The sequence below is a fragment of the Urocampus carinirostris genome, chromosome 8 (assembly GCF_059441175.1).
Source record: "Urocampus carinirostris isolate Australia breed hairy pipefish chromosome 8, RoL_Ucar_1.0, whole genome shotgun sequence".
Taxonomy (NCBI): Eukaryota; Metazoa; Chordata; class Actinopteri; order Syngnathiformes; family Syngnathidae; genus Urocampus; species Urocampus carinirostris.
The window spans coordinates 44,418,845-44,431,611 of record NC_142356.1 but is presented as its reverse complement, the minus strand read 5'-3'; the positions used below and the strand labels follow the sequence as shown (position 1 = coordinate 44,431,611).

Genomic DNA, 12,767 nt, shown 5'->3' with positions numbered 1-12,767 from the left:
AGCAGGTCCAAAGATACTTTGTATGAGAGACAACACGCACCACAAAACAGTGAGTTGTCACCATGAGCACCAATGAAAAGTATTGTTGTCATAATAAATACTCATTTTATATAGTACCGTATTTTCCGCACTATAAGGCGCACCTAAAAGTCTTAATTTTTTTCAAAAGCTGACCATGCGCCTTATAATACAGTGCGCCTTATTTATGGATCAATATTAAATCGCAAAGTCTTCCAACTAACTTGCAGCCGCCGACTAGATTTTCCCCCGAACGCCAAGTAGTCCGCGGTGTATGCTGGGATTTATTTACCGGCGTTTCATTGGCTAACCAATGTGTCAATCATCATTTGAATCGATCACTATTGGCTAAAGTTATTCGGGGGTCAAGGGGCGGATCCTTTTTATCATTTACAGGCTGGCATAGGCTTAAGCTGTAAAACAAAGCCTGCAATTGGCCGAAAAAGATGTGTCAATCATCAGTTGAATCGATCACTATTGGCTGAAGTTATTCGGAGGTCAAGGGGTGGATCCTTTTTATCATTTACAGGCTGGCATTGGCTGAAGCGGCAAAACAAAGCCTGCAATTGGCCGAAAAAAGATGAATGCTTATAGCACATGGTTGACGGCATACAGAAAGCATTTTTTTACTATTCTGTATTTGTAAATATTTTATTCTCCTAGATTTACTAAACTCACGGATATAAGAGGACCACGGCTGCACATTATTATTGAACACAACGACTTCGGTGCGCTACTTCGGCTATTTATTTTCCCTGTATCTTGTTTGAGACTGAACTCGATGTTTCTGTGATAAGCGGTGCAGATAATGGATGGAATGGAGTGTCTATTTTTAAATTAAACTCAATTCCAAGTGTTTATTGTCATATGCACAGTAAAGTTGCGAGCGAAAATAGAAACTAAGGAAGGGTTGGCATTTCTTGAATCCCAAGACTTTAACCTTCCGAATGATGGAACGATGCATTTGAGTGACATCGTACGGACACCGCATCCGCACGTGTTCTCGACACGTATTTGCGTCTTTGCAAGCTTTGGTAATGTTAAGGGGGTAATAAGTTTGACTGAACTCTCTGACTGTTTTGTCGACGTTCCCATTGTAGCGCCTTATAATCCGGTGCGTTATGTATGTCAAATATAGGACCAAAAACTATTTTTTCGGGGTGCGCCCTATAACCCGGTGCGCCTTATAGTGCGGAAAATACAGTACATTGAAAAACTATGGAGACAGGAATGGTAATAATGATGACGTTGAGAATAGTTATGGTGATGTTAATGATGAAAATGATGATGACGATGGTGACGATGATGATAAAGTGACTGTGTATCCACAGAACCTATGTAAATATGTATATTCGTTAGGTGCTTGTTACTTGTAACTACCGTAAATTCCGGACTATAAGGCGCACCCGATTATAAGCCGCACCCACCGCATTTCGGGAGGAAAACCGACTTAGTACATACACAAGCCGCATCGGTATATTAGCCGCATGCGCCCACATTAAATAATTGAATAGTTTCATTGATGGGGGGATTTTGTACAGGATTATTGTTTCATATTTTTTATCATTTGTTTAATATCCATCGTCAGTTATTCCATGAGACATTTCAAAGCCAATAGGCCGAGACACTTGCTCACAGCCAAGGGACTGGGTCAAGATCCTAGTGAAAGGGCCAAGAAGTTATCATTGTAATTTTTTTTTTTTTTTGGTTTGAACAAATTTATTGACACTAAAAACAGAAAACAATCATGACAATCTCAACAGCAATTAAGCACATTCACAATATTATATTCCAATATTACGTTTTTAACAGCAAACACAAAGTGAGGTTTGAACAAACCTTCTCGAAAATCAAACATATTCACAATTTCATTATATAACATCTTTGTTATTGTCAATAGATCCGTCCAGGCCAAAGTCGATTGTCCTCGGTCTGAACAAATCCACTGACACCAACAGCAGCAAAACAGCCATCAAGCATATTCACAATTTTTTTATATTTGACAATATGACGTGACGATATGACGTTTTAACATTTTTTCCTGACATTTCCAACATCAATTAAACAATTTCAGAGTTATTTTCTTTTAACAGTAGTTAACCAGCGTGTAAAAGGCAATACTATTGTGCAAGGGCATAGCTCTGCCATCCCACCCTCCCAAGCAGCATTCTTCCAGTCCTTTGTGTGGGTCCTTTCCCTTCTGCCTGGGTCCTCTCCCTTCTGGGTTCCACAACCCAGGCCGTTGCTGCCGGGACTCCCACAGCGTAGCTCCGGCTCCCCCCTCCGGGTGGGTGCATCGTTCCCGGAGGTACTACTATACCGGGCCGATACTTGGAGTGGATAGAGCAAGCTACTTATCATTTGATGCAGACCTGCAGAGTCGGGGTACTCGTTGAAAGTAATCTAAGGAAAAAAAAGTGTATATTTCCAAAGGTAAGGGTGGGAAAAATATATATCCACTATTGTTTACCGCGTTCGCAAACACTCACCTTTACCCGTCCCCAGTTCCCATCATCCCCTGCGTCTGTTACACCCCTTCTTTTTAATTGGTCAGTACAAGACTTATCAGAATACGTGTCCAAAATAAATACAAATAAATACATTACAAAAATATACAGTTGCAAATACATATTATACATGGTTACACATATTTACAAAGAAAGACGCTACACCGAGAGAGTTTTCAAAGCTTTAAAAATAATAATATAACTTTCATCCCAAACCGTGCCTTTGAAAGGTACCAACACGCTACTTTGAACACGCTTGCAACGCATCAAACGTATTTATTAAAGAAGCATACCGTAATTATTAAATTCGCAGTAACGGATAATGGATAATGATTTATGAACAAGCTAAATAACCCTTAAAACCCCTAAACCCCCAGTAAGGCTGTGAAGCTAGGACCTTAACTTTGCCTTATAGTTTTTGACTTTGATTTTTGCAATCCGGAGATGGAATAGGAGCTTGCTCTGTCCACTCCACGCATCGGCCCAGTATTGCAGTACCTCCGGGAACGGTGCATTCGCAATGATCGCAGCAAGGCTTTAGGGCTAGGACCTTAGCTTGGCCTTTTGGCTGAGAGTAAGTGTCCCGGCTCCTAGGCTTTGTAGCGTATTATGAACTGACCGATAACGGATAATGGATAATGAATAACGAAGATAGAACAATAACCCTTAAAAACCCCCACCGTATAGGTCCTTAGCTTGGCCTTAGCAAGGCTTTAATGCTAGAAACTTAGCTTAGCCTTTGCTTGGCCTTGATGCTAGGTCCTTAGCTTGGCCTTTGATTTTTGCATTCCGGAGATGGAATAAGAGCTTGCTCTGTCCACTCCGCGCATCGGCCCGGTATTGCAGTACCTCCGGGAACGGTGCATTTGCAATGATCGCAGCAAGGCTATAGGGCTAGGACCTTAGCTTGGCCTTTTGGCTGAGAGTAAATGTCCCGGCTCCTAGGCTTTGTAGCGTATTAAGAACCGACCGATAACGGATAATGGATAATGAATAACGAAGAAAGATCAATAACCCTTAAAAACCCCAAAACCCCCCATACCGTTCTCATCTTCCTCACTATAACTGTCGCTATCAAAGGCGTCTTTCTCGCCTTTTAAAATAACTTTTGTCGTATAGATAATTATTGCATAAAATGAGAAATTGAAATCTTCCTTAACGCTCGTGTTCCACCGGTCCAAATCACAAGCGGCCGTAAGAAAAATTACATAAATTGGCTGCTTCACTGGATAAGCCGCAGCGGTGAACATTTGGGAAAAAAGTAGCGGCTTATAGTCCGGAATTTACGGTACACATATTTAGATTTGAGACACAATTATTAAAGAAGTCGACGAGGGGGTAGAGTTAAATAAAGATATGCTTCTTCCTATTCTTTTTCGGACATGTTACGTCGACATTGTTTTTTTATTTTTATTGTCTCTCTTTTCTTTTTACCTGTATTTTTTATTATGTTCAAAATAATGTTTCTTTATTTTTTATATCTTTCTTTTTCTTTCTTTCTTTCTTTCTTTCTTTTTCTTCCTATCTTTAATTCTCTCCCACTCTTTCTCAAATTCTTTCCCTCTTTCCTTCTTTCTTTCTTTCTCTCTCAATCCATTTCTTTCTCATAAATGTTTATATTATAGGGGGAGTTTATTCACCCCAGACTAAGTAAGCCTATGTTTGAATTGGATCGCCCCTCCTCGTGTTATCTTTCTTGCAAAAAAGTATGTGATTCGAAAGCACGTTTCTTTGCATCAGTGGAAACTAACAGAAAACAATGTTTCATTTATATTACTTCTTTGATTTGTCTGCCGTTGACGCATCAAACAGAAAGATTGGGAAGAACATTTCTTGTGATACTGGCTTTTCTTTGCTGAATCAATTTTTTTCCCTCCGCCTCTGCCTCGCCTCTTTATTTCCTGCCGCCTCGCTCTGATTCCAAGGTCGCAGCGAATTGTTTGATGCGGTGAAAATATTACCAGATTGACGTTTGACATACAATGAAGGTCCGCCATCTGTGTTTTCTGCAAAGTAAAAATGTTAGAACAAAAAGAACAAGCAAAATGGCCTTTTCCGAATTTGACAGGAGCTACGATGCAGCTAATTCAAGTCCAGAAAGCTGGAACGGAGATGATGAGTTGCGAAATGATTGATTAAGCATGTTTTTGCATTGTTTTAAGATGACAAGATCTCCAAATCCTTTGAATTTCAGGCTTTTAAGATTCAAGGTGGGGTGCATATTTTCAGGGGTCCTTAAAAAGTTTAAAATTTAATATTTTCTCTATTAAGTATGTGTTAACAATGACCAACTGAGTTCAAATATATTTTTCTCTGCGCCAATCTGCTTTTATCCAGGGTTCCTACTTAAGGCAAGTTGAATTTAAGACTTCAAGACTTTTTAATGCCCTTTAAAATCAAATTGAAGAACAAGTTGACAAAAAAAAAATGTGAACGAAACGATACTAAAAAGCACCACATGAGTTACATTTTTTTAATCACTGTTTGGTCTAGTGGAAAACCTTCCATGTGAAAAACATAGCACTCTCCAAGTTATAGACATGGAAAACAATAGATAAAAGGGATGTTTGCAGTACATCATGGATCCTCAGTCGAAACCTGCAGATAACTAATAATTCCATAGAACTCTTCTATTACATTAATGGAGCATATCTATCTTGATGCATGAAAAATGACTGTTTTACTGAATCTGTTGTTCAAAGAAATATAAATCTTATTAATGTGTTCACATTTTAAGACTATGAAAATTGGACTTAAGACATTTAAATGCCAATTAAGGTCTTATCTTTAGAAATTTTAGAATTATACTACATTGGATGAACGGGGGGGGGAGGCTAGGGGTAATGCGAGAGTTATTTTTACGCGTGTGCTAGTTGTTTTCTTCGGGTAGTAGGATAATAGTAGGATAAAAATGGTGAAAGTAAGAAAATTAATGTTTCAAATACTGCTCAAATGCCAACCCAAACACCCAAAAAGACAATAAAAAGAGAGACACATATATGCATGCTGCACACAAGCATTTCATTCGGATTTTGTGGAACAGGGGAACAACGCCATCGAACTGTGTTAATACCCCAGTGTGTATTATATACCCACCCCCCAGTGGTGTAAAAATACTCTACTCGTTTGATCAAAACACTTTAATCAAATATTAAGCAAAATTTGTTATTAACATGACTTATTTAGATAAAGTTGTAACTATACTATGACATTGAGCACCCTTTAAAGAAGCTGCCATGTTAACACCCGCCATATTACTGCTACTTGCAGATATCAAATTGAAGATGTGAACGGTGGATAATTATTGGTGATGAATGTTAATGTTAATGTGATAAATATTTCTTTTATTTATAATTGCCAATGTTCAAGGTTCTGGAGTAACGGATTACATCTGATGGCGTAATCGGGACACAATTTTTTTTTTATTGTGGTCTGCTACAGTTACAGAAAAAAGGCGTATTCAAATTACAGGTGCAATACATCTAGGTGAAATAAGGATTACAATTTTATATAAAACTTTATTAACATATACATAATGCAACAAAAACAAATTGTGTCACAATCAGGGGCGTTACCTGGCAGTGCCCACCTGAAGAAATCTGTATTTAGCCGCTCGTAATGGAAAACATCTCTTGTAGCAATGGGAATTCCGTCTCTTATTTGAGAACTGGCTCTTTTGGTTCGTCTCACTTAAAACAGCTCTTTCGGCTACCAAATGGCCTTTCATATAGTAGTATAAGGATTAAAGCAACAAAAGCTAATTTTAATGTAACATAATGTACAAAATTACTTGAAAAGGGGGAAAAATACAGAAAGAAAAGACAAAAATCAAAAATGAAACAAAAGAAGGAAAATAACAATGGAAAAAAGAAGAAGAAAATAAGAGAGAAGATAAAAAAGCTAAAAGCTTTGAAATCTTAAACCAAAAAAGAAAATAAGTAAAAGAGAAAAGTAAAAATAAAGAAAAAAAAATTAAATACGAATAAAAGAGAAAAAAGAAAGAAATACGAAGAGACGAAGAAGCAAAATACTTTTGGGGGTCCATTTGATCAGTACATTATCAATAATAATGTAACATTATGCACCAAATGAATTAATAATTTTCTTTCTAAGTATAATTAGTTGGCCGGTCCAAATATTCCCTAGGTGTGAATGAGCGAGTGAAGTGTCTATCTCTTTGTGCCCTGTGACAGCCTGGCAACCAGTTCAAGACATTTAAACAGCCATCAGCCCCTGCTAAACCATGCAGCGGTTCTCCTGCCGCTGCATGGTTTAGGGGCGGCAGTAGCTCAGGAGGTAGAGCGCTCTTCTTGGGATCAAGGGATCCCAGTTCGAATCCCTGGCTGCATGGCTGCAATACAAGGCCGTTGTTGGGAAATGTGAAGCACACTGTAAAGCGCTTTGGGAAGTCATTGACTTGAAAAGCGCTATAGAAATGCAGATCATTTCAGATCATTTCATTTCATTTCAAGGTATCCCCTGCCCACTGTCCGAAGATAGCCGGGATAGGCTCCAGCACCCCTGTGATCCTACTGAGGATAAGCGGATAATTGATGGATGGATATTGTCAATAATAATAAAACATCATGCACCAAATGATTTTGTATATAGTAATTTTATATGGTTTGCAGGGGATCCCTGCAAAGCACATGAAATATAAATTAAAATATTTACAGCTCTACAAATAGAAATTGTATAATACAAATTAATTTGACCTTTTTACACCCTGAACAGATTTAAAGTGGAACAACAACAAAAATCCCTTAAACTGCAAAGCGAAACAAAAAAATCTTAACTCTTCGGTGTTATAATTAAATAGATAAAACAATCACTATTTACAATCGGTGGCACGGCGGCCGAGTGGTTAGTGCGTCTGCAGCACAGTTCTGAGGTTATGGGATCAAATCCAGCAACCAGCCTTCCTGTGCGGAGTTTGCATGTTCTCCCTGTGCTTGCGTGGGTTTCCTCCGGGCACTCCTGTTTCCTCCCACATTCCAAAAACATGCATGTCAGGGTAATGGGCCAGTCCAAATTCTCCTTAGGTGTGAATGAGCGCGTGAGTTGTCTGTCTCTTTGTCCCTGCGACTGGCTGACAACCAGTTCAGGTTGAGACAGGCTCCAGCCCCCTTGCAACCCGACTGAGGTACAGATAATGGATGGGTGGACTATTTACAATTCTATTTCAACCAAATGGGACACAGATCCTCGGAAAAACACGCAAACAATGTCAGGACCAGAACGGACACAGGACCCAATTGCGTAACGTTTAACACAAGTTTTATTGAAAGAAAGAGGAAGGGCACCCATGATTCAGTTTTCGCTGTAAGCGGGAAGCAAGTCGCTCTCGGACTCGGACTGGCATCCCAAAACGGAAGCGGATCTTCCGTAGCGAAAAACTGGTCGGGACAGAAAGAGCAAAGCGTGGTCGGGGTCTAAAACAAGTCGTAGCTGGAGACAAACGGGAGAAAAACCGTGACAGGCGGGAGTCAGGGTCGAAAAGGGACTTTGAGAAAATCAGGATGTCATCGAGGTAGACGAAAACGAACCGGTTAAGCATGTCACGCAGTACATCGTTAATGAAACCTTGAAAGACGGCGGGGGCATTGGTCAAGCCAAAGGGCATGACCAAATACTCGTAGTGCCCTGTAGGAGTGTTGAACGCAGTCTTCCACTCGACGCCCTCCCCGATACGAACTAGGTGACAAGCGTTCTGGAGATCCAGTTTGGTGAAAACAGTCGCCCCTCGAAGCAGTTCGAAGGCGCAGGAGAGCAGTGGTAAAGGGTAGCGATTTTTTACCGTGATCTCGTTCAGACCACAATAATCTACGCAGGGGCGCAAAGATCCATCCTTCTTCCCCACGAAGAAGAACCCAGCCCCTGCCGGCGATGATGGCGGCCGTATGATGCCAGCCGTCAGAACGTCTGAGATATACCCTTTCGGGTGCTGAAAGGGAGTAGAGACGGCCCCGGGGGGAGTTGAGCCCGGTAGGAGGTCTATTGCGCAATCATATGGTCGATGCGGGGGCAGCGAGGTTGCCTTGGCTTTACTGAAGGCCCCCTGCAGGTGATGGTAGCAGGCAGGAACATTAGATAGGTCCGGTGGGGCCGTCGAGGATACAGGCCGGTCGGGATGAGAGGCGGCGCGCAGAAGGGTCTGGTGACACTCGACCCCCAACTCCAGAACCGACGCCGTACGCCAGTCGTGGTGGGGGTTGTGCTGCACTAACCACAGGTGTCCCAGGACGAGAGGTTGACTGGGGGAGGAGAGCATGTGGAAATGGATACTCTCGCGGTGGTTTCCGGACAGCCTCATCTCAATCAACTCTGTAATTTGCGTCCCCGTGCCCAACAGGCGACCGTCAAGAGCTCGAGCAGATACCGGGGTCGTGCAAGAGCGATGTTTAGGATATTGGCCTCAGCGCCAGAGTCAATAAGTGCTGACAGAGTTTGGGGGGAGCCGGGATTCAGGAGGTGAGCTTCTAGGACGGGTCTCTTGGTTCTGGAGGTCTGGATAAGGGCTGAGCGCAATCAGACGCCTCCAAGGTCCGATTAGCTCTCCCTTTTAACGGGCATGAAGAGACCCGGTGTCCTTTTCCTCCACAATACAGGCAGAGGCCCTCAGAGAGTCGCGGCTGACGCTCCTCTACTGACAGCGTTGCACGATCCACTTCCATGGCCTCATGGTGGGTCGCGGCCATTGGCCGGAATGCCGGGGAATTGTCCACCTCTCTGGTTGAGACGGAAGCTGACCGACCCGGGCGACCTCTCTCCTGGCGTCGCGCCTGGACCCTACGATCATTCCGAGCCGTGAGCGCGATGGCCTCGTCGAGACTGTTAGGCGGAGAGTGGGACACTAATTCGTCCTTTATGCAGTCTGCCAGGCTGTGGAGGTAGACATCCACTCAGAGTTCCAGTTACTCTGGCTAACTAATGTCCGAAAATCGATCGAGTAATCGGCGATTGTGCGCTTACCCTGTCGTATGATCATAAAGGACCTCGAAGCTTTGGCGGATGACGAACCCGTGTCAAATACTTTGAGCAGCTCCTGAGCCAGTAGATCGAAGGATGAGCAACCCGACGACCCTCGTTCAAACTCTGCCGCTCCCCAGAGTCGAGCCCTCCCGGACAGATGATTGATACTAAATGCCACCTTGGCCGCCTCTGAAGCGAAGTTTCGGGGTTGCAGGTCAAAAGTGAGTCGGCAGTTGACAACCAGACCAGGATCGCCACAAAATTTCTCCGGAGCCCCCACTCGCAGCTCTGCCGTTCTGATGGCAGGCAAGTTCGTGAACGGAATGGGCTGGGAGTGCGATGACACGCTCGGAGGGGAATACCCGGGGGTGGAGCCGATTTTTGCTACTTGCTCATGCTGCTGTTGCAGGAGGTGTTGATGTTGCCGGACTTGTTGCAGAAGCGTGGTGACGTTACTCGAGACACGTTAAACTGCGCTCTCAGCCCAATGCAAGCGTCTCAAGGCGGAGGGAGCATCCGCGTTTCCTCAATCCCCGCTTGGAGAAACGTCCGCCGGGTCCATTGCTGGTTAGACAGTACTGTCAGGACCAGAACAGAAACAGGACCTAATTGTGTAACGTTTAACACAAGTTTTATTGAAAGAAAGAGTAAGTGCTGCGCCCACGATCCGGTGTTCACTGAACGCGGGAAGCAAGTCTCTCTCGGACTCGGACTGTGATCCGAACACGGAAGCGGATCTTCCGTAGTGAGCAATGGCGGTGTCAGGGACGGAAAAACTGGTCGGTAGCCGGGAATGGGAGAGCAAAGCGTGGTCGGGTTCGGAAACGAGTAAGCCAGGACGAGAGAGTAGGCATGGTCAAGATCAAGACCGTTCGTAGCTGGACACAAACTGGAGCAAAGACGGGACAGTCGGGAGTCAGGGTCGAAAAAGGCTTGCTTGACAGGACTGGGTTCAAATAGTGACAAGGAGCCAATCAGAACCCGCGGCGATTGGTGCCAAATGAGCGGGCACAGGTGAGTCACATCATTAATCATGACAAACAAATATAAATTAAAATAAGCAAAACAAAAAGCAAAAGATCAGCAATCTATTAGATTAAAAAATTGAATACGCTCTGCTTCGGAGCAATCAATATCATTAAAATGAGTCCACATTTGGCTAATTTTTGTGCCTTTTGTAAGTACAGTACTTTCTTTCATTTTTTGATTTCCGTATTGAACTAAATTATTACGCAAAACCTATCGAGCCCTTTATGTGCTTCTCAAAAAGTGTGACGTAGCCAATCTGCATGTGTATTGTTGAAGCAGAGTTCATGTACGTTTTTGGCAGCCCACTGACACAAAATGATCGCAGATTATAGATAGGAACAGTCAAAATAGCACAAAGTATGTGTCAGCGAGAGATAGTATTTTAGTTGTTAAAGTCAACAAAACAAAAAAACATTCTTTTGATCAGCGCTGGATTTCTTCCTTTGAAGGACCGCAAAATCTCCACAATTTGACTTAAAAGTGATTGAAAAAGTGTTTGAATTTGGTCATTAAAAAGGTGTACGAACTCCGTAAATAACTGTAAAATTATACTGACTGTTGTCGGTTTGATAACTATCATCACACTAATGAACTTACGTATCTAATTTTCATGTTCATTCATAAATGAAGGGGAATGGTTGTTTTTTTTAAAAACTTTTTTTATGCAGTTCACCTTATCATGTTTTATACATGGGTTTGACATTTTTTTTTCCTTTGTCCCCAAAGCATCCTGCAACCAGATATGGGGAAGAAGTCCAAGTACAAGACATCAGTGAAGAAAAAGACTCTCAACCCTGAATTCAACGAGGTATGTAAACATACAGTACTCTCACAGGATAACACATGATTCTGTTCTTAGGTGATATTGCCGTATAGCAGGAGACAGAAACCTATTGTAATCAGGAACACCCACTGCGCTAGATAAAAATAACTAAATAACACAAAGTAAGTATTACTCATGTGTAATATGAAAAGGATATATATGTATACATATATATATATATATCCAAAGTGCAAAGTTTGAATTTGAAATGTTTTTTGGAACGCAAATAAATTGGTTATGCCCTATAGTGGGGACAATGCAAAAAAAGAGTGGCAGAAAAAAAAAGAGTGGCAGAAAAAACATCCTATTGTGACTCTTTTTAAACCCCCGGCTTCCAAGGGGAAGCTGTCAGACTGTTTGCGAACCTATGCTCCCAGCTAGGCAAGCTCATACCTTCTGACATTTTCCTGCCCTGTTTTCTCCTGCCCGATACCCGTTGCTGACCTTTCTCTGGACCCGTTTCTGCCCTGATCTGCCATCCCGACCTGTTTTGCCCTGTTTCCTGCCTGCTACCTTTTGCCGACCTCTTTTCTGAACTCCATACCGCCCTTGCTTTCCCGTCCCGGCTAGTGACCAGTATCCCTGCTGTCTACGTTTTTCCTTGCTTGACATGGAAGTGCCACTTTCGCGTTCCAGCCATCTGATACCCGTGTCCGTCGATCATCGGATCGTGGAAGAAAGCGCTGCTCTCTCTCTTTATCAATAAAACTGAGTAAACGAGCGCTACTGGGTCTTGTCTCCGTTTCTGGCTTGTGACACCTATCTCACATCGTTAAGTAAAAACGTCAAAAAGGTGAGGACGTCGTATTCTGGGATCTAGTGTATTCATAGATTGAAGACGTTCACTTTTGTTTTTACAATCAACTGAAAAATATTTGGCTTCAAATGATAATAAGCATTTCTTTGTATTTACTTATAGAAGTATTTAAAACTATTTTGTGTTTTTGGTGGTAGCTTTGAGTCAAATTTGTCATGTTGAAGGCCTAAAAATATGAAAAACAACAAAAATATATGGATTTATATATTTCTGGGAATTTATTTTTTATCAGTTATTTAAAAAATCTTTATAATACATATACAAAATGAAACTCATAAGGAATGTTGCATCTAAATTGTGCAAATGCGCACTGGCCAGACACTCTCAGCACGCACAAAAAAATCTATCTTGCGAACAAAATTCATAATGAATTTACTAGAAAATTTGGCCAAAATTACATTGCATGCAGGCAAAAAGAACAAATGTTCCTCCTGTGGTATTTTATGCATGTTATTTTAAAGTCAGTGTCAGCACGAGATTGCGTAAATGAAACCAAGCGTAAAAAGAAGCTTGAGTTAATGCGAAAAAGAGGCAGCGGTTAGGTGCTATAGGTGTGGAGAGGGACGGGCTCCACCAGGCTGTACTTGCCCAAGACACACCA

At 42.1% G+C, this 12,767-nt stretch overlaps 1 protein-coding gene and 2 pseudogenes across 16 annotated transcripts in view; all 3 read left to right on the top strand.

Annotated features, from left to right (window-relative positions):
- doc2g (double C2-like domains, gamma) overlaps positions 1 to 12,767 on the top strand; it is a 139,710-nt gene that overhangs the window by 92,332 nt on the left and 34,611 nt on the right. For 15 of the 16 annotated variants that reach the window (XM_088342846.1, XM_088342853.1, XM_088342855.1 and 12 more), the window contains one exon: positions 11,253 to 11,334. In XM_088342846.1, the coding sequence (XP_088198972.1) occupies positions 11,253 to 11,334 (82 nt within the window). Of the gene's footprint in view, positions 1 to 11,252; positions 11,335 to 11,385; positions 11,471 to 12,767 lie in introns of those variants that run through there. The other variant, XM_088342862.1, reaches the window with a different exon arrangement.
- On the top strand, positions 2,924 to 3,045 carry LOC148361980 (U2 spliceosomal RNA; annotated as a pseudogene).
- LOC148361979 (U2 spliceosomal RNA) lies at positions 3,261 to 3,396 on the top strand (annotated as a pseudogene).